The 21,559-nt window shown below is 32.6% G+C and overlaps 1 protein-coding gene across 14 annotated transcripts in view; it reads left to right on the top strand.

The window, feature by feature from the left end:
- LOC149797516 (uncharacterized) overlaps positions 1-19,931 on the top strand; it is a 45,967-nt gene extending 26,036 nt beyond the window's left edge. For 10 of the 14 annotated variants that reach the window (XM_089962372.1, XM_089962369.1, XM_089962359.1 and 7 more), the window contains 10 exons: positions 3,702-3,785; positions 4,978-5,058; positions 6,539-6,688; positions 7,105-7,306; positions 7,622-7,741; positions 8,406-8,498; positions 11,448-11,513; positions 12,410-12,469; positions 15,927-16,037; positions 16,734-19,931. In XM_089962372.1, the coding sequence (XP_089818498.1) occupies positions 3,702-3,785; positions 4,978-5,058; positions 6,539-6,688; positions 7,105-7,306; positions 7,622-7,741; positions 8,406-8,498; positions 11,448-11,513; positions 12,410-12,469; positions 15,927-16,037; positions 16,734-17,027 (1,261 nt within the window). In that variant the 3' untranslated portion in view covers positions 17,028-19,931. The remainder of the gene's footprint in view (positions 1-3,701; positions 3,786-4,977; positions 5,059-6,538; positions 6,689-7,104; positions 7,307-7,621; positions 7,742-8,405; positions 8,499-11,447; positions 11,514-12,409; positions 12,470-15,926; positions 16,038-16,733) is intronic. The other 4 variants (XM_089962364.1, XM_089962368.1, XM_089962366.1 and 1 more) reach the window with 4 other exon arrangements.
- The last annotated feature ends 1,628 nt before the right edge of the window (positions 19,932-21,559 follow it).

The following is a 21,559-nucleotide window of genomic DNA, read 5'->3' as shown; positions in this document are numbered from 1 at the left end:
GCAGCACGAAGATTTCGCCAGTATATAAGCCAGTTTATGATATGTCGAACTTAAACGTGGATTTGTCGTTGAGGACACCAATTAAGAAAATCCTAATCAAAAACACAAAGAGCTGATTGTTTGGTTCCGATTTGATGTTGATATAAGTCACCACAGAGTAGTTGATGGGCAGAATGAGAACGCCATTCCCCTGTAGATTCTCCAGTCGCAATTTAAAACTTTCAAAACGGCTTCGTCTCGAGGATGTTGATATGTAAATAATATTCCTGACGGGGCCACACTCCTACGGCATCCTAAAACGGTAGGAGAAGCCATCTGTTTTCGTATCCGTAGCGATAATTATTGAGGACGTTGTTGAAGAGGTATCCTCCAATGCGAGACCAGGGCGCTTTCCCTGCCTTTGCGATATAGTTTCATATTGTGCAGATTGTGAAAATGGGTCAAATGGTTAACATTTGGCCTTCATTTGAACCTCAGTGTCACTGTTATGTGAACTAAAGAAAACAACCAACAACTAAGGTGTTCTCTGCTGCATTGAGCAAAACTCTAGAAGTAAAGGAATTCGTTAGCAGACGGATTGCTTTTTGTGAACAAGGAATCAAATATTGCATGAAATCAATTCTTTCTCTTGAGGTAAACATTCTTTATGCTTGAACATTGTTTCCAGACCTACTCCACCGTGTTCTTAAAAGGGTACAAAATCGGAGGTGCCATAGTGACAAAAAAAAAACTGAGAATGAAAAATGAAGTTAAGACGTAAAATAATGTCTTGGTCTAAAATATAACTAGCCTGCGGCTTAGTAACCTGTTGTAGGCGAATCAAGAAGCCGTGTTAGTGGGGTCGCGAAGTCACGCCTCATGCAAATTTATACTGGTTGCGTACCCTCCACAATTAACGGCATTAGAACCCATTGTTGCATTCCATCGCGAACCCAAGAATGTAACAGAGTTGACGACGAAGTGATCAGTGCTGCTTTGTATTTAAAAGTACTCTGGTCAAAGGCTTAGGTAATACGCAGAACGTGATGGATAATTTGTCTGGTTCACATGTCGTCATGGTAAATCGTCGCCATTCAGCAACAAAAAGATTGGAGCCTTCTCCTTACAAGGGTCTCTCATAAAGGGGGCATGGAACGCTAAAGAACATGACCGACCTCCTTTTTTGCCAATTTGTTCGAGATATTTGTGGGTTTCGATGTTTGTAAATTCGGTAGGATTTATTACCAATGACCGGTGCTGTAGGGACATCCTGCGACCTTTTGTTTGGTTGTCTTGCAAATCCATACACCGTAGTTTATGTTGTGGGAGATGAAATGAAAGTCTTCATTGGTGCCTAGTTGTGACTTCCGTCAAACTGATCATTACAGCAAACAATAGATGATGAAGATTGTGAGTGCACCTTTGCCTATGGTGGTCTTTAAGAAAGGTGGAGTTAGAGAGCATGGCATTTCGTTCCACCTGTTATAGGTTCCGTGCTGCTGTTATGGCCAAGGTCATTGTACGTTGGGTCCATGTATTGCAAAGTGGACCATTTCAAAAACATGCCCCTGCCTATTTTGTTGAGATTCGGTGTGAGAGAATGTAAGGTGTGTTCCATCAAGAGAAGATCGTCTTATATATTAGATTTAACATTTATTCCGCAAGGTAGAATTCACTCATCAGAGTAAAATATAGTGACGACGGGGGCAACGTGAGGGACAGTTTTCGTCGGTTTTGGATTAAAGTAGAGACGCTGATGTCTCTTGTTCTACTTGCGAAGTTGTTGGATAAAAATGCCGGGAATGGCTGTTCATTACACCTGAAGTACGTTATGAATTAAATCCACGTACTTTTAAGATGTCAATAAATAGAGGCTCATATTGTGTGGCAAAGGTTTGAGGACAAGTGAAGAGACATCTCTTAGGAACTGAGTCACCAAGGCGAACATCGTACACCAGAAGTGACAAGAGGTATTATGCAGGTTTCATTGATCCATATGAGTACCTATCCAAACTCGACGTCCTCCAGAAGTGGCTAGCAGCACTATGCAGGTTAAATTGATGCATACAAGTGACTTTATAAACGTTGCATCGTCTGCAGGAAGTGTTTCAAAGAGGAAAAGTTTGTTTTATGGTGGCTTATACTGTATGATCGATTTTGGTCGTAGCCCATTATTATCAGAGCTATATGGCCGCGTTATCCATTGCTAGAAGGTGAAATGGGGTACGGGATATTGATCCAAGTAGCCTATCCGTAATTCTGATATGAGAGACTGTAACTGATTTTGTTGCTGTTGTCAATCTCGCTCCCATGTACAGGAAAAGTTTTCAAACTCTTGCGTGCAAGCTGATGTTTTTATCCCTCAATCTATGCCTCTGCGCCTTCCCCTTAGTGCCCAAGAAATTGCCGCCCGTTGACATATGCCCATAATATGCAAGTCATACATGAATTCAAGGATTGACAAAACCAGAGAAAACGTCCACATGGTGAGTGGTTATCATACTAGTCTCGCTCATGGCCTAAATATGAATGACAAAATAGAGCAGACAATACATAACACGTAGTATAGTAAATGTCTAGCTTTATGAACTTACGAGTGTCCTCGCAGAGTTACCCACTATGATAAATACATGTAAGGGGTTCACATGCAGAGACTTACAGCATCGTTATAATATTTACAAAGTGGACGCTAAACAACGAAGCAAGAAGTAGCCCGTGTGAAGGTTACTTTTAACTGAATATACAGGTTAAATCACTGAAGCATTGCTTATAGTAACTAAGTGTTCGAAGTGGAAGCTGAATAATGAATTATATTCAATAGGGAAAACAGAAAGATAGAAAATGATAAAAGGAGTATACTTTCCTTCAAAGATGAAAATCGTCCAACTTGTTTTGAGCTGGAAAACTTCCAAACTGCTTGTATGCGTTGTGCTAGTCCTCTTTGCCCGTAACGTGCGTGCTACTCGACACGAGTGGAAGTTGTAAATGCCAATTTCTCTTGACCTGGCGCCAATCCCACAGTCACGTGGAAATTATTCTATCTAACTGCCTTCTAGGTGGGCAGATAACATTTATCATTTTAGCTAAAATGTTATAACCTGGCAGGGCAGGATTTAAGAGGTAGTAATTGTTCTTCTAAGGTATTATGATTGGGTAACATATTTTAAAAAGGAGGCAATCTTACCTATGTGGTCTGTTTAGATTAAAAAAAAATGATATTATTCTTGAGAAATTTCAAAATTGTGTGAAAATATATTCGTGCAGGTGTGTTTATATGACATTTATAAGAGTAAAAAGATTTCAAATTTGAACTTGCGAATGCTGGCACATGAGCGAAATGATTCAACGGCTTTGACAAACTTCATTATCATAAGCTCATTTTATCAAACAAGTGGCTTACAAATATTTGTACCATGTCCTTGCGCCTTTACTTTACATGCAATCAACAGATGTGGTACTTTATATATATATATATATATATATATATATATATATATATATATATATATATATATATATATATATATATATATATATATATATATATATATATAAAATCAAGAAAGAGTATTTATACATTAATATTGTAATAAATGATGATGTTCTTGATCCGTCCCTTTCTAGTTTTAATCTATTTGTAAAAACTAGTAATGATAATCATTAAAGTTTGGCCAGTGACTCATAACTGGTTTGTACACATAATTTAATATATTTTCTTTCAGTTTACGTGCGCAGAAGGAAGTCAATGCAGATATGGCGAAAAAGTGGGAAATAACTGAAAAGGATTTGAAACAAAAAACGAAGGAGTATGATATTAATGCTAGACACATTCATTTTAAGCAAACTAATCGTATTTATGATATCGAAATAATCGTACTGATTATGAATATTATTTAACTAAAATATTGATACTGACGATAAAGATTATTAAAGCAAAACACAGTACTGTAATATAACGAACAGTACATTAACATTTAACATATGCTGTACAATTATAAATTTAAAACAACACCAAAAAACTATCAGTAAACGAACTTGAAAAACGTTTCTTTCATCGTTATCTGACTATTTTCCCTCATACGTTTGAACATATATTTTGTTGAGAAAATTTTATATTATTTACTACAATAAGCACACAGAAATTCTATTATTTTACGGGATAATATTTTAGTTTTACGAATTTTCTGACTCCATTTGATTATACACAGACTAAAAGCTCATCTTCAAATCTCCAAAACATGATTGTTATTATTTTAAACGAAACTTTCATAACTTTGACTCCGATACTAGCTAGCAAAATATGTATTGTATCGCCTTCAGTGAAGCCTGTTTTCTAGCCTAGAGTAAAGGAAACATTTTTAACGCAAAGGTCATTATACAATTGCAATGGTGCATCATGCAGTGTACAAAATATTCATTATCTAGATTAATCATTTAATTAAATGAATTTAAGGGTTCAAACACGTGATTGAAAGTTTCATTATATATTTCAACAATCTGATGGTTTATGCGTGAATTAATGTAAACAGCAATTATGAAAAGAACAATTAAAAACAATCATACGTATATTTAGTATAACAAATATATGTATGATAAGATTATTTTATTTAAACATGTTGTGTTCTATTTTCTGAAGACAACGAAACAAAATATTTTTAACGATCAAGATAACAATCACTAAATTAATTCGTTTGACTTACAGAAATTACTCAGTCCGCTTTCGCGTACATTTTGCTTTTTGAAGTAAATTATTTACGAAAGGACGATATTTTGGATTTAAAAAATTACGTGTTTTAGAGGTTGAGGAGTAGAGAAGTTTATAGAGGTACATTGAGGATAGAGAGAGTATGTATGTATGTATCTATCTATATATATATATATATATATATATATATATATATATATATATATATATATATATATATATATATATATATATATAATCACACTATGCTAAGTTTTACGATGTATCTTCAAATCATATCGTCTTACTTTTAGATACACATTATTGGAAGCAGCGAAGAAAGAGTTAGATTCAAAGCACGAGAGTCTCAAGCAGATATACGAAGAAACTTATCAGTAAGATTGTATTTTTTAATTATGCAAACAATGATCACTAAGGTGTATATGCAAAGGATCTCTCTCTCTCTGTCTCTCTCTGTTTCTCTCTCTCTCTCTCCCTCTCTCTCTCGATTTGCACAGTGCGGTTCTTTAAGAAATATAGCCTCCAATACCATCTTTATTCCTGTACATGGAATGATGAAGAGTAGGGTATACATTTGAATGCAAACAAAGACAAGCACGGCAATATTAAACAGGAACTAAGAGATATTAGCCTTTTAATAACGGATGTCATAAATACATTTGAGATGGTCAAGAGGTATATAATTACACATTTGCTACGTTTAATGACGCACCTATTTTTTGGATGTCGTCGCTGCTACTCCCGTCTTTAAACATCCCCCGATTAATAATTTTAATGAATTTTAATTTTAATCAAACTAGGTAACAATAATCGTCCATTAGGATATATGTGGTTAGATGAAGTAATATCAGGAGTTGGAAAATAAGTTCTCATACAAGTTATCCTTAACAAAAAAAAGGATACTTTTTGTCTATAGGTATCCACTAAATTTGTAAAGGAGAGAAGAAGTTGATGAAGATAGCGGGAGACAAAATTTGTTTAGGAACCATTGATATTTATTATATGCTTGTCCGTGAATTAGCTGAAATTCTGAGAGAAAGAATCCGATAACTATAATTTTGTTTTATTCACTCATTGTGCTACAAGCCTGGTGCTGTATAATCATTTCGACCTGTCTTGCTACTAAACCAAGTTCAAATTCAACAATGAACTCATTTTGCTTACTTAGAAATACGAAAGCCAAATAAGGAGAGAAAAGGTTGATAATATAAAGTAATGAAGACAGCAGGAGACAAAATTTGTTTACGAACCATTAATAGTCCTCGTATGCTCGTTCATGAATTAGCAGAGTTTCCGAGAGGAACAATCCGATAACTATATTTTTGTTTTATTCACCTGTTGTGGTACTCCCATGGTACAGTATCAAGCTAGACGACCAAGTTGAAATCCAGCTATGGACCTTTTTCGCTTACTCTAAATTAGGAAAGACCGACAAATATGTATATTTGTATATGTCCTATGCACGTTATTCGCGAAACACAAAATAACATATACTGTGGCCGCTGTTATGACGTTAAGATATATGCTACTGTAATCTGTTATATATATATATATATATATATATATATATATATATATATATATATATATATATATATATATATATATATATATATATATATATATATATAAATATATTAGCTAGTCAAAACCTGGAGCGTAAATAAAATAAAAAGAACACGGATAAAAAACGTATACATGCTTTTCATGAGTTAAACATTGTAACATTGTAATAAAATGTTTCCTAACTAGTGTTTTAGGTACTCCCAAAAATATCTTACAACATATAATCTAAACCGTGGTGCATTATACTGGAATTCGCTTAAAAAAATGAACATTTAAATAAAATTTCAGACAGAAATGTTCTTTGGAACGACTGAAGGAAAAGCTGGAATTCGATGTCTCGATTCTTAATCATAATGTGGTCAGATTTCAACAAAGGGATAACAACCAAGAGAGCAAAATTCAGCAGTTAAATGAAGAAAAAGAACGTCTATTAACAAGGTGTGTCGTGTTTATGCGAATTTTTATAACATGTTGTATCCTTGTTTTTTTTGTTTTTTTTTTCATTTTGCCAAAATATCTGGCAAGTGATTAAAGTTTCAAAAAGAACATACTATAAATTATGCATTAAACTATTATTGTCAATTAAGTGAATATCTATTTCAAGACAAACATCATATAACCCAATTACAAGTCATGACCAGAGCTTCGTCACTGTAAAAATTGAAAGAATTTATGTTATAAACTAGTATTTGTATTTCAGATGGTTGTATTATTATTTTATGTATCAATTACGATTGGATTAAGGTATTATCACATGTCCCTTTGGGCTCTGGAACCATAACCATACATTCTGTGCAAACCAGAATAATAAGCTTCAAAGCATTCTATTAATAAATAATATAATCACTTCTCAGGTTAAGCATGATTGCAGGCGATCGTTTGACACACGAGAACGTCAATATTGCTGATTTAAGTGATGTCGATCGACCAGCACGCCTCTCAGAAGTTTATTCTGAGCTCTATGATAATGAATGGACAGATGCTTTTGAGGAATTGACAAGCAAGGGCCAACTCTCTGAGAAAAAAGCGATTGAGTTCCTACTTAAAATACTCATGGTACTGTGAAAATCAATATTTTTTGTCTATAAGCTCATTACAATGCGTTCGAATTATATCTTTATTGTTAAAATTATTTTCATATACAGTTCTTTATTATTTCAAGATTTCCGCAATCAAAGGGAAATACTTTCATAACTAATTCGGATGTTTATTGTGGGTATAATGATGTTGCAAAGTGTAAATTTTCTTAGATCATTAAAACAAATAACGTTTCGTTTACAAAATATACATTTTGGATATTCCACACATCTAAGACAGCGGATGCATTTTCCAAGTAGCAATTGTTTTTTCTTTGTTTGTTTGCCATTGTAGAATGCTTTTCAAACGTGCAGGCAGATAACATGGGACAGATATGAGGCGATGAAGTCAGTTGCAAGTACTCTTGACATCACGCACAGAATCAGTTCTTCGTCGTCTAATAAACGTCAAGAGGTATATTTGTGTCATACGACTTTGTAACAACACATATATTAAGACTGATAACAGTCTTAGCAGGAAAGCAGATTTATTGTATTTTAACTTCTTGATTTTAAATGCATATTATCTTGTAGCAATATATATATATATATATATATATATATATATATATATATATATATATATATATATATATATATATATATATAGCATGAATATATGATGATATGATAGCTAATGAAAAGGTTTTCATATTCATGTTATATAAAATCATTCCATTAGCTACTTCCATCAGCTACTTTCTATAGCTATAAGTCCACAAATATAAATTCATTCATACCAATATGACTCGTGATACACTTGCATCTGTTGAAACATAAACTGTAGTAACACTAAACACTATTAATCACGATAAGAACAACCAACATTATCATTTTCATGCTCACGCAATGTCATATTTGTACTTTCCTTTCAGATACATTCGTTTCCATTACTATGCGTCAGGCCTAATGCGACGAAACTCATAAAACCCTTTCAAAGTTCATTTGAACACGATCCTTAAAACAGGTTCTAATTGCTATAAAATCTTGATAACTTCTTTGGTCTGCAGAAAGATCAAGCGAAAACAGAAACATAACGATACTTTTCTTTGACACTGAATTCTTTATGTATTGATTAGAGAAAGGACGTTCCGAATCCTGCAGAATCGAAGTCACATCATTCTCCAAAGGTTACTGAACCGGTTCATCCGTCTTGTTCATCTGAAGAACAGGTAACCAAAATGCATGTTATGGAATCCAATCATGACAACGCGTCAGTTGGTACTGATCAGAGATATTGGAGTCATGTGCTCATTTCCAGAGTTTCTCTTTGAATAAAATCTTATGGAAGTTCTGACCTATCATCTCTTTTCAATTATATTTGTGCAGTTATAGACCTATGTTAGGCTGACAATAGTTTGTTAAGGATCAATAATCTTAAATTTTACCTGGGTAAGGCATATTTTACCTTAAAGATAATATGGTCATATGTGGATCTATTTATCATTAGCTTACATATAGTCATAAAATAAAACATATTTAACTGAAAGCATGCATAACTGATCAAATACTGTAAATAAATTTGTATGTTCTTTCACTATCAAGATGCATATAGTACAATGTTATGAGTACAGCATAGATTGTGCTCTTTTATAATGTTTGAATCAAATGCATTAAGGATGTTAAGTTTTCTGTATAAAAATATTTAAACGAGCATCGCACGTACAATGGAATCAATACCAGTTTGGGGAATGAAAGAAAAGTTGTATTCGGACATGACAATACGAAGGTGCTTAAGATGTAGCATAAGTTTAACGAGCTGACAGCGATTAAATGCATAACTAAGTAAATAACATCCTTGCTGCAATGCACTGCAAATGATCAAACGAATATATATATATATATATATATATATATATATATATATATATATATATATATATATATATATATATATATAATGCCCATTTGTTCTCTGTTAACTTTACGTCGTCAGAATCGTGCAGTATTTTACGATATTGAACTCATGCACACACTTCACATTGCACTCTTAAAGGAATTACTTTATGTTATGAACAAGCAATGGACGCAGACGCCAGCAATTTTGATTTGTAGAATTATGTAGTGGGCGCTTTTCGTTTTGTTGAATAAATTTGTTTCTGAATGAAGTAAAGCAGATGAATCGTGTATTGCCACATACCAACTTCTTGGCTACATTCCGCGTTAACTTGTTTGATACAATGTTTTGGATTTAGTTGGGCGATAGACGCCAGATTTAATAAAATTATTGGGTACCTACAAATAACGTGCAAGTTACAAGGCATAAACTGTTTCCTATAGCTGGCAAAAAGAATGTGAAAAAATATACTTAGAGTTTTACATTGTGAATTCCTCAAAATGTACATTCTTAGTTCTGTAAATCCGATTTACATGGGCTATATCATGGGTTCTCAAGCTTGATTACACATTTTGATAGTGTACTGTAATTTCGACTATATTCGAAGTCCTTCATACTGCACTCAAGATGAAATAAACATTAAATTCCGTTGCGTCCTTTTGATAATTTGAATTCAAAGACTTCATATTTTTCCACATTATGATTCAAAATATTCAATCTGATGTATTTCATGTAGTATTAGTACAGATGAGTCCAGTCCATAATCACGAAATTTCGTGAAATCGAAAAAGATACTAAAATCTATTCATTCCAGATTAAATAGAAAAGTTGATGCAATGTGCGTTTCGGTCTCCAAAAACTGAAATTTGGAGTCATATATTTCATAATATGACTCCAAATTTCAATTTTTGGAGACCGAAACGTCATTTCTTTTCGAAACTTATGTCTAGCGCGTGACTAAGTTCAAATTTGTTTAGACGGAGTTATGTGCGCATTGATGATATTGTTGTTGTTTAATAATAAATGTGCGGATGTATATTTAGTTTCGGATACGGCATATATTCAGTTACTTTGTTTCTTGTAGTGTATTTTGTTTCTATAATTAAGCCTTAGGTAGAATAAGAAAGATGAGCATATAATAAAAAGGTTACTGCATTTGTATGAGAAAATATGAACTTGTTTTGTCGGATGGATATAACGCAGTCCCAAGGTCATTATATATATATATATATATATATATATATATATATATATATATATATATATATATATATATATATATATATATATATATATATATATATATATATATATGTGTGTGTGTGTGTGTGTGTGTGTGTGTGTGTGTGTGAAACATGTATGTATGTATGTTTTTATGTATCTATATGTGTGTGTGTGAAAGCTGTACGCTTAAGCACACTTGTTTGTTCCTAATGATTTCCGTACTTAAATAACTTAACCCTCTGATGAGATTTGAAAACGATGGCGATATTGTCATTAGGCATGTGTTTATTGCAAAAAGGAAATTAGTGGCTCTCAAAATTTGGTCCTGTGTCTGTTACTAAACCAGACAATAGTTTATTAGATAGGGCATCATATTTCATGTTGCTACAGTAAGATAGCTCCACCGCAATAACATTCACTATATTATTTCGTGCAATATATGCGGAATCGAAAGTACAAATATTCTCATTTTCGTATTGCATCAGTTATTACCTTTATAAACCAAACAATCTGAATCATTATATACAAGAGCTAAATTCGTAAAACATCGTTGTTGTGTATTTTTACTGTTGGCTTTGCCACTCATGACAATAAAATGTTTCCACTTCACTTTTGAAATATTTTCTTATATCTACTACGAAAGCGTTGATATTCTCCATTTATGGACACGTGAATCATCAAACATTCCCCAAACAGCGGTTGTATGAGAAACATTCAAAAATGCTGATAAAAGCGGTAAAATCCTTCTTCGATCGATTGCAAGGAAGAAAATATGTCGCCATTTATTACCATACCTAAATTAATTTATTCATAACGGCACAAAACTGATAATTTATTTTTTGGATGTTATTAATGATGCCATAGATTAATAAATATACGCATATGTGCCGACTTTAAATTGATACAGATATGATATTATAAGTGTTGATGTCGGGATGATAAAAATGGTGACCTATTGAATATTACATATGTCATGGTTTAATAATAGAGTACGAATATACTTCATTTTAAATGACTCTTGACTTCTTAGCGTCATCGTTGTACTTTACAATAATTGCAGCAGCAACAGCAAATTCCAGTGGAACCGATGGAGACAGAGGACTACGAAAATATTTGGAGTTTTAAAGTATGGTTGGATTTTGAGAAAATTACATTTGCTTGTTCTAAATTCAAACTTTTATGTTTACATTTAATTGAGAAATACATTTAAATATTTTCCATATCCATATACATCCTGCGAAATATTGGTCTCAATAAAATTGCGAAGAATTTCTTCCGAATGTTACACAATACAAAGTTCTTCGTAGGAAAGTAGCGTTCGCTCTATAACCATTTTATAATATATTGTCAAAGGTAAATCATAAATGTATGTTTACCTATATATCAGATTCAAATATATATTGAAATAATTTTAAAATATTGTTACTTCTCTAGGTTCTAATAGTTCGTATCCGTTTTATTTTGATATATTGTTGATACTCATAATATCCCGTAAAGAGAAGGAAAAAAACCCAGAATGAATACAGATTGAGTCGTGCCTGATATAGACGTGTTTAATGCAAGTGCACATACTCCTGTTCTTGATTTAATTGTATTCAAGAAATATATAAGCAATACCGATAATAACGGGGAAGGAATAATTTTAATTTGTGCCTGACGGAGTCTCCAAAGTCATATCATCATGCGCATTTGGTGGAATCTTTATTTCGTTAAGCAATACCTTCTAATGTTAACTCTTGTTTCAACTCCATAACGAGTAGAGTACTCTTTGGGCAATATAGTCATCGGCTCGAATGAGATTATCTTAGGAGTGGAACATATTTACCTGCATATCAGTTTCATTACTTGTACTTATATGTCAGAGCACTTAGAAGTACTTATGAAATCCTAACAGAAAACACATTTATATAACCACAAATGTTGAAGAAACGGTGAACTTCATTAATGTTTATGTATATCCATAGGATAGATGACGCTCAGTTGACAGAATAATAATCCTTACACATTTGATTTACTTTGCAGACAGCCACTGACTGTCAGGAATCACACAACAAAAGTAATGGTCGCCAGGATTTAAACCAGGTTCTTATCATTTTATATTCTGTATTGTCATTATATAAATATTCTGGATTATCTTTTTCGCTGCTTTTTCTTTACGCGTCTCCGTATAATCATATTCCTTGGATATGAAGCGCTATTATGTCATTTTATGTAACGTAAGACATAATAAAACTATGTGAACCAATTCTGTCTAAGGTACAATAAACATCACTCTACATTAGTTCGGTCATATTATATAATGCAATCTCACAGACATTGAGTTATTGAAACAAACATTGAACCCCAAAGAAAGTATTAGGTGTGTCATTTATAGATAAAACCATTAATACCCAAAATATGCATTGGGTATGCAACTTATAGGTACCAACATTCGTACCGAAAGAAAGTATGGATTGTGCAATTTATAGATACGACTATTCATACCCAAAGAAAATATTGAGTGTGCAATTTATAGATACAAAGTACTCATTCCCAAAGAAAATACGGAGAGGAGAATTCAATTTACAGGTATAAATATTCATACCGAAAGAATGTGTTTGGAGTGCAGCTTATAGAAACACGCATTCATTCCACAAAAAAGATAGGAAAGTGCAATTTATATAAACAAACATTCATGCCCAAAGCAATTATGGAGTGTGCAATTTATAGATGAAACCTTCAAACCCCAAAAAAGTATGGAGTCTGCAATAAACAGATTCATTCATACGCCTTGAATGGGTGTGCAACTTACAGATACAAATATTCATACCGAGAGAAGGCAGCTTATAGATACAAAGTTACATACACAAATACAGTATAATGTCACAGGATGAAGCCGGGTCGGGACTGGATTAGGGAAGACTCCAAAAGCAACTGCGTTTACAAGATATTTATAAACGCAATTTAAATATAAACAAATCTGACACCATTATAAACAAAAATATAAGGAAAATTATAAAGTTCCTAACATGGAACTATCATCAACAAATAACTCAACGAGAGAAAAACTCAACCATTAATTTAACGAATGGAATTTCAAAACAAACTTGAAATCCTATCACCGATCAACAAAATAAAAATGCCCTACACCCCAATATAAAAAGTCTTGAATGTGTCGTTCAAATAACGATTTAGAAAAGCAGGTAAATTTAAACGTATCGTTCATAGAAAAATATTGAAAAGCAGTGTAAATTACGAACCTATCTATCGTTCACATAACGATAGGGATGAATTGAATGAAGAACCTATCGACCGTTCACATAATGATATAGCAATAGGAATGAATGAAATTATGACCTATCGATCGTTCACATAACGATATAGCAATACGTGTGATTATGAACCTATCGATCGTAAACCGATATCGAAATAGGAATAGGAATGAATGAAATGAACCCATCGATCGTTCACATAACGATATAGCAATAGGAATGAATGAAATTACGAACCTATCGATCGTTCATATAACGATGTAGCGATAGGAATGAATGAAATTATGAACCAATCGATCGTTCACATAACGATATAACAATTGGAGTGAATGAAATTATGAAATGCAGCTGTGGAAATAGCATGGAACACTATAACTATCGTGGCGCCCATTTGACGACCAAGATGTTAACTCCGGTTCGACGCGCTCTAGTAAATGGCCAGAGCAGTACCCACGCATGGTCCGCTCCTCTCAGTCTGCTGAAGGATCCCTCACATCACAGAACCGATGGTCGCGACGACCTGGTTCCTCGCATCGAGAAAACCAGTCCACTCTTCCGATCCAACGTCACCAAAACACAGGGTATACGTCACACGAAACCCCACAGAGTTCTGTCACTCCAGATCCAGATCAAACGATGTATAAGGCATGGCAGGCATGTATAAAGCAGCTCTACAGCTCGTGACTCCACATTAAACCATATACAAGGCATGGCTTTTAGGCAGCTAAAATGATAACTAAACCGTGTAGTACATATGACACGGTTAAGTACTTCTGCAGTGATATATGTAGCGCATGCACGCACATGAATTCGTTACCCATTACATTAATCGTTTAATGCAAACAGCGTATAAAATTAAATATCAATTTGTCTGTTCAGTTACAACAAATAGCTAAATCGAACCAGACAAAAATATATCTAATATGGCGTTGTATAACCGAGGTATTGACTCTCCGTAGAATTTAGAATAAATATGTTTCCTGCTCATTAGCTACTGCATTCAAGGAATATGTTTGCAGATACAAGTCTTTTTGAAACATTAATTAAGGTTCTAAAACATCTAAAGTATGAAAATAATTCAGTCATATAAACGAATAGTAATAAAGGAAATTTCATTATCTCTACAGCTGGAGATTTGCTTCCGTAAAGGGGTAAGCTTCCTGACAAGACTTGACGTTATGTGATTTGGTTATAGAGAATTTGCTCTATATGTACACTAGCTGTGACAGATATGCGCAGCTAGGTACTTAGGTTTCCCGCTGTAGGCAATTTGCACGTGCAGGTGTCTGAGTTTCGCTCAGGATTTCGAAATAACTAAGCCGAAAAAATATACCACCCTCGGGTGCCGCTTTACGCGGCAACGAAACCTGAGTACGTTTTTGACAACATATACATATTGATATAACTCCTACACAATTTCGTGACAATATATATATATTGATTAAGAAAAGCAAGACGTATTCACACAAGCCAAGACATTGATTCACTGCATCTCATTCTCTTCTAAAGTTCAAGACGAAGGAAAACAATATTTACCATCATGCAACAACATAGTCAAACTGAAATGGTTGACGGTCGGAAAATCTTTAAGTCCAGACAAACTATGCATGCTGTATTTCGTACCGATTCTTGAATTCTAGGCAGGAAAAATGGCTGTAATCAGGTAACATGCAATATATGGTCAGTCATGTAGCAAAGACAAGAAAGATACACATTTTATAGCAGAAAAAAGAAAGTAAAATCTATTAATTAAAAGTGTATATTATCAATATCATCAAAACAAATGAAAACAAGAATACATCTATGCGATAACAAGATTAATTAGGTGAGTACTTACAGTTCTCATATTTTCTCTTTCTGTTATCTTTTAGTTGGAGGTCTTGCCGTTGCCTGTATAGGTGTAATTTCTTTGTGGCTCAATGTCATGTTCTATATTGACTTCAAAATTAGAATATGGAACGTTGTTCTCAAAAGTAAATTGCTCGAACAAATCAAGGGTATTATATTTTTGTAAAAGCAAATCCTATGATAATGTGTTCTATCTGTATCATGTGTTTATGTTTTATTAGCATTTTTAAAGAAGGAGTTTGTGCACAGCGTTTGTAGTATCAGCTGCGACTTAAATAAGTGTTTGTTCGAATCCACGTAATTGACGCTCTTAACATACCGTATTATTAGGTATGAGGTTGACAACTTCCACATCAAACGTTGAAATATAAAGAGTCAAGATGCACAGTATATTCATTGTTGATTTCAAGTAATAAAATAAACACGTGGGCTTGTTTCAGGATTCAAGAGGTCAAGCTACTGTACACCTTTCTCTCTCTGTTGATCAAGAAAAAGACATAAAGACAGCCTGGAAGACAATGAGCAATGCAATGAAAACCCAAGCTTTACAAGTAAGCTTTATTCTTTATTATGTTTGAAATTTCTGTCATACAAATTATACTTACTAATCTATGCTGTAGATCTGCTGATAATAGCCAGAGAATATTGCCTTTTGTGCTAAATATCCAACCTTTTCAAGCAATGATCCTCCACCACTAACGAGTAAACAGTTGATGCTTATATCTCATCACTGATGCATATTTTATAGATTCCTAACATTCAGTTTAATATTTTGGTGTAACTGTGCGTTTTGGAAAGAATGCATTGGACTAAAAGCAATAGTTGACTGATTATATTAAACAAAAACTGTTATCTAAGACGATATTTTACCTAGAATAAAAACAAAAACAATCCCACCGATATTATAATTTGCAAAGGAGAAAATATTGTTGATAATAAACCTAACGACGATAGAACCAAAACATATCATTTCACAATTTCTAGCAGATGTATATGTGGCTGGAAGAAATCTACCTTTATCACCCTACCAAGGTGTTAAAACTTTGTACAAATTAATTTGATGCATGAAATTTTATTTTATTTATTTTGTTTATTTTTACATTTCCCCTTTCGTCTTCAAACTTCATTATATAGGATGATAACAGTTATTCTTGTTTAGTCTTAATTTTGTTCGATGCATCAAATTGAACAGTCTGTAATGATCAAATTGATCTTATCTTCACTTTGTAATGGTGTTTTATTTCTAGCTATTGCGTTCCGTCCTTATCACCGGCTTGGAAATAAATGAAAACGACATGCCTAAGCTCTCTAGGTATTTGATGGGCTGTGTGGAAATATGTTGGAAGATGGGGATGCAAGAGAAGCCACTGCATCTTGACATAGAGGCAGAAATGGAGCACGGTTCAGAAAGAGGGTTTGATGTTAACAAGTTCAGACCCTATACAAAAACTGGCAAGAAAGTTGATTATATTGTCTGGCCCGCATTGTTGATGCAAGTAGGAGGAGCGATACTTTCTAAAGGGATAGCACAGGGATGTTAAGACGCAAAACACTTAAATTTATATTACATATTTATCGATAACATCTCTAACCTGGTGTAAATTTGTTTGGAAAGTGTGAAATCTTTCCTTCTTTTTTTTTTTAAATCTCCGTTCGGTGTTTTAACGGCAAGCGCAAATAAAAGGGCACCGTATGAAGATATAGTGATCACCAATTTTATTCATTATTCGATCAAGTAAATGCAAACGAAAACAATTTGTGTGTATGTATATATATATATATATATATATATATATATATATATATATATATGTCTTAAAAACCATTATTTCGTTATTCAGCACAGTGCCTGTTAGAAGTATTTGTGTTTTTATCTCATCATTAGTTTTCAAGGATTAATCATCAACATAATCTAGAAAGTTTGCATTGAGTAGCAGACATAAGCAATTATCATCCTCTCCTTAATACATTTGCTTCATTGTTAGAGTAAAGTTATGCAATATAAGTACGAATGTATTTTGCAAAATGAATCATTAACCTATATATAACAATCATAAAAGTATATCGACGTGTCTTGTGCATCACATTTCATGTATACCAATTTGACTTGTTATTTACATGCAAAGTGTTATAAAGTGTAATAAAATAAAACACTTTATGAAAATAATTTAGTGCCTCATCAAATGGCAAAACAAGTCGATTCATATCGTTATATTTTCAACCAAGATATCAATAAGATAAGTGTCTACCACAAGCAGTAGGCAAAATAAATCAATACTAATCCAAACTTAATTGATGATTAATTTATAGGAGTTATTGTATTAATCTTATATAATTTATGTATCTTCAAACTTAACGGACAACAGTGTAGTATAAGATGTAATGTTGTATTTTAAAAATTAATATGATAACTTTCTTTTGTATTGCGATAGTCATAATTGCCAAAAGAAGCTTTCCTTTATGTTACATCTATAATTGTATTCTAATTGGATTAATGTACAAAAGAAAAATATTTCCATTTAGAGGAGCTGTAGTGATCATTCTAGTGGATCATTTTATGAAATGTAAGTGTTATTACCGTGTTCAATCAAAATATTCACGGTAACATACATGTTATTAATAAATTCGGTGCAACTCCTTAAGCTGACACGATGCCTCTGCTCTTCTAAATTGATATTATTATTTGTCTCTAGGCATGAAATATGTAACTGCCTCACATGCTGAACACTAGATAAATGATGACTCATTATAAATATACACGTTAACCTACTGCTTTGAAAGGTATTGGTGTCAGGGCTTCTGTTCAAATATACCAGTTCTAACTTTGGTAGTGTAGTGTAGGTTTAATGCATAATACGATATGTATTACCCTTGTAAACTAATATGGTGGCTTTTTTAAATGTATTCTTGCCCTTATAAATCGGTATATCACTGAGGATATTTATGCTCCATAAAGACATGATATATTAAAATTCAAACTTCTTAACTTCAAGCATTGAAATAGTAGATATAGAAAAAAGCACTATTCCCAAAATAATAGTTGCTATCCGGTTTTACTACAACAAGAGATAGAAAAAGTCTACTTCACGTGTTTGGAACTACTTTCATATGGAATAATGTTGCATTATAACTTTCATATGGAATAATGTTGCATTATACCAAGAAACGTTAAACATAAGAAAAGAAAGCAATATTTTTCTACTTTTTCATTGCTATCATGAGATAAAATCTTTAGAACGATACGCAGTCATTTTAAATGGCAGTGCTTTATACGCTCGCAATGTGTTTATTCTTATATCAATATGAAACCCTGTACACGATTGCTTTCATTTCCGTATTGTATTCCTCATTACACAGTAATCGTTATTGATGAGGTGTACAATTCATGTTTTCAAATCTCGTTGGTGTAAAATACTATAAGGTTTATCGAAACCTTATACACTTGTCTTTAGGTACTGTTTATTGTATGAAATGAACGAATATTAAGATTATTATATGACATACCTGTCTGAATAATGTTTCCTTGATGTAAATTGGGTATGAATCTTTGTTTATATCTACTTTCAGTTAGCTACTGAATTACTTCAATGAGGTTAACCTATCTTATATGTCAATTGCACATCTACTTGTCATTTGTAGTATTTTATTTAAATCCGACTTACTAACAGGGTATTTTTGGTCACTGTAATAAAACATTTCTTATCTATTCTTGAGATTAGATAATTTTCACATCATTTTGTATATAACAACGTGAACTTAAACATAAATACGTTTTGAAACGTGTTTTTAATGTCAATGCTAAAATAGCTTTCAAAGTAGATATTTGACAGCAGAAGTTGCCATTTTCTACAAAGTTTCAACAGTGGCTCTTATATGTTTAGTAAACATATTGTTAATTAGCGTTTCGGCATAATATCAAGACAATATTCCGATATGATGTGTTTATTTTGTGGATCTTTTCATCATATAACAAGATAGTTTCAGTACATAATTGAATTTTTTACCAAGAACTCGAACGAATAGTATTGTTGCCTCCAAAACTTGTTTCATTGTGTAGGGGTTGATACTATTCATTAAATACTTCTTCTGAACTGCACATATAGCAAACAAATAAGCAAACGAAACTACTAGAAATTACTTAAAAAGTTGCAATAACAACAAAATACGATGGTTAACGACTAAATGGTTATACCAGACAATTATCCAGTATAGGATAATTATAGTTTAATTCATTATAATAATTATTAGATTTCATAACATTGCTGTTCTTCCTACTTCGTTGATTAAGCTATAGAATATTAGCTTATATTACATCGTTTGATTACACCTCATGAAGTCACTTATGGTATCAATATTTAACTTTACAACTGCAATGTGCAATCTACCGAAATTCTTTTCAGTGTTTCCTAAACTATAACGCTTTTTATTAAACATATGATATTTGCTTCATCGTGTGATATATAAAATCCTTTATTTGTGCTCAATTAAATATAAATGATGATACTTAATCTATAATTTTAAACTTTTGATTGCCAAGGATAGCAAAAGTTTGAAATTATTCAACTTATGTTTTCTACTGTTTATTTTTTTAAATTTATTTTGAAAGAAATATATATTTATATATATATATATATATATATATATATATATATATATATATATATATATATATATATATATATATATATATATATATATATATATATATATATATATCTTTTAAATAGTATTTATATTTTAATAAATTTGAACTTTTCCATCATCTTCAAAATATTTAATTCAATATTCAGTCACTGTTCTTCCCTAAAGCATGGTATTTGAACCTATATTTCCTTCGCATTTTTTCGTCTTCTCTTCTGCTGTTTCCCCCGCCCCACCCCACCCCCCACCCCCGTCCACTCCCTCAGCATCGGACTGTGAATCAGCAATGTTGAATCTCTAGAATACATTTATGTTAACAGAAATTCCGCCCTCAAAATGTATTGTATTTTAGATAATTAGCTTTCTAAATGAATAGTGCAAATAGGAAGTGGGCGAACTTGCATGACCTATTGGTATTCGATAATCTGTGGCATCGATGCAGTGTCATCATATATTGCATGCACTCAGCGACTGTTGGTACACATTTCTATATAAAAAAAAATTTGACTGCATAAAGTAGTCAAATGGTTGAAGTAGCTATTTTATTTATCATCACAATCATAATCATGCCTGAGAAAGCTAGATAAATCTGGCATTCGTAAGTGGCTAAACCGACATTAAGTGAAAACCGAAAATAGTGTACCGGATATGCTACAAAAGGAGACAACAGGCCTGTCAACACACGCAAATTCACGTCTGATTAAAGAAATAAAGGAAACTAGCAAGCAAAATCCTTACGCGTAAACTTACAATTATTAAAATATGTTGCTTAATGATGCTACACTCATGCTTCTGTAGAACTCCATACCCAGCAATGTTGTTCACAGTGTTCGCTATATCCGTCGGCACAAGAAATTTGTTACTGGACGTTATCTTTGTTCATTTTCGCACGCAAACATGCATTAATTTAACACAACCTACAATATGAAGCATTACAATCTAAATTTGTAAGAAAGCATTGTCCTAAAACTATTGTTAGATTTAAAAACTTGGCTTTATCGATGTAGTAATGCAGCTGTTAATGGCATTAACACAGAATGGAACAATGCATGTAAATTGAAGGTTTAGCTTTAAGATATAAAATACATAGAAAAGTAGATATAAGGAAATAATTCACTCGTGAAGTCGAAACATTTTGCATTGTCGCCAATCGTGACATTACAATGTTTCAATGTCTGTCAAGTGAAGTTTAAGCTTTAAGATACAAAATACATAGAAAAGTAGATATAAGGAAATAAGTCACTTGTGAAGTCGAAACATTTTGCATTATCGCCAATCGTGACAATACAATGTTTCACCTTACTCGTGAAATCTTTTCATAAATATACTCATAAACAACGTGTAAAGCCTTAATATATCAGTTTAAAAGAAAACTCCATTCCTTTTTGTATTAAGTCATTGCGATCGTTTCAATAGTACTCAATTCACAATT

The sequence above is a fragment of the Sinohyriopsis cumingii genome, chromosome 6 (genome assembly GCF_028554795.1).
Source record: "Sinohyriopsis cumingii isolate HCF-2022 chromosome 6, ASM2855479v2, whole genome shotgun sequence".
Taxonomy (NCBI): Eukaryota; Metazoa; Mollusca; class Bivalvia; order Unionida; family Unionidae; genus Sinohyriopsis; species Sinohyriopsis cumingii.
Note: the sequence above shows the minus strand (reverse complement) of the source record. Positions and strands in the feature narration are given on the sequence as shown.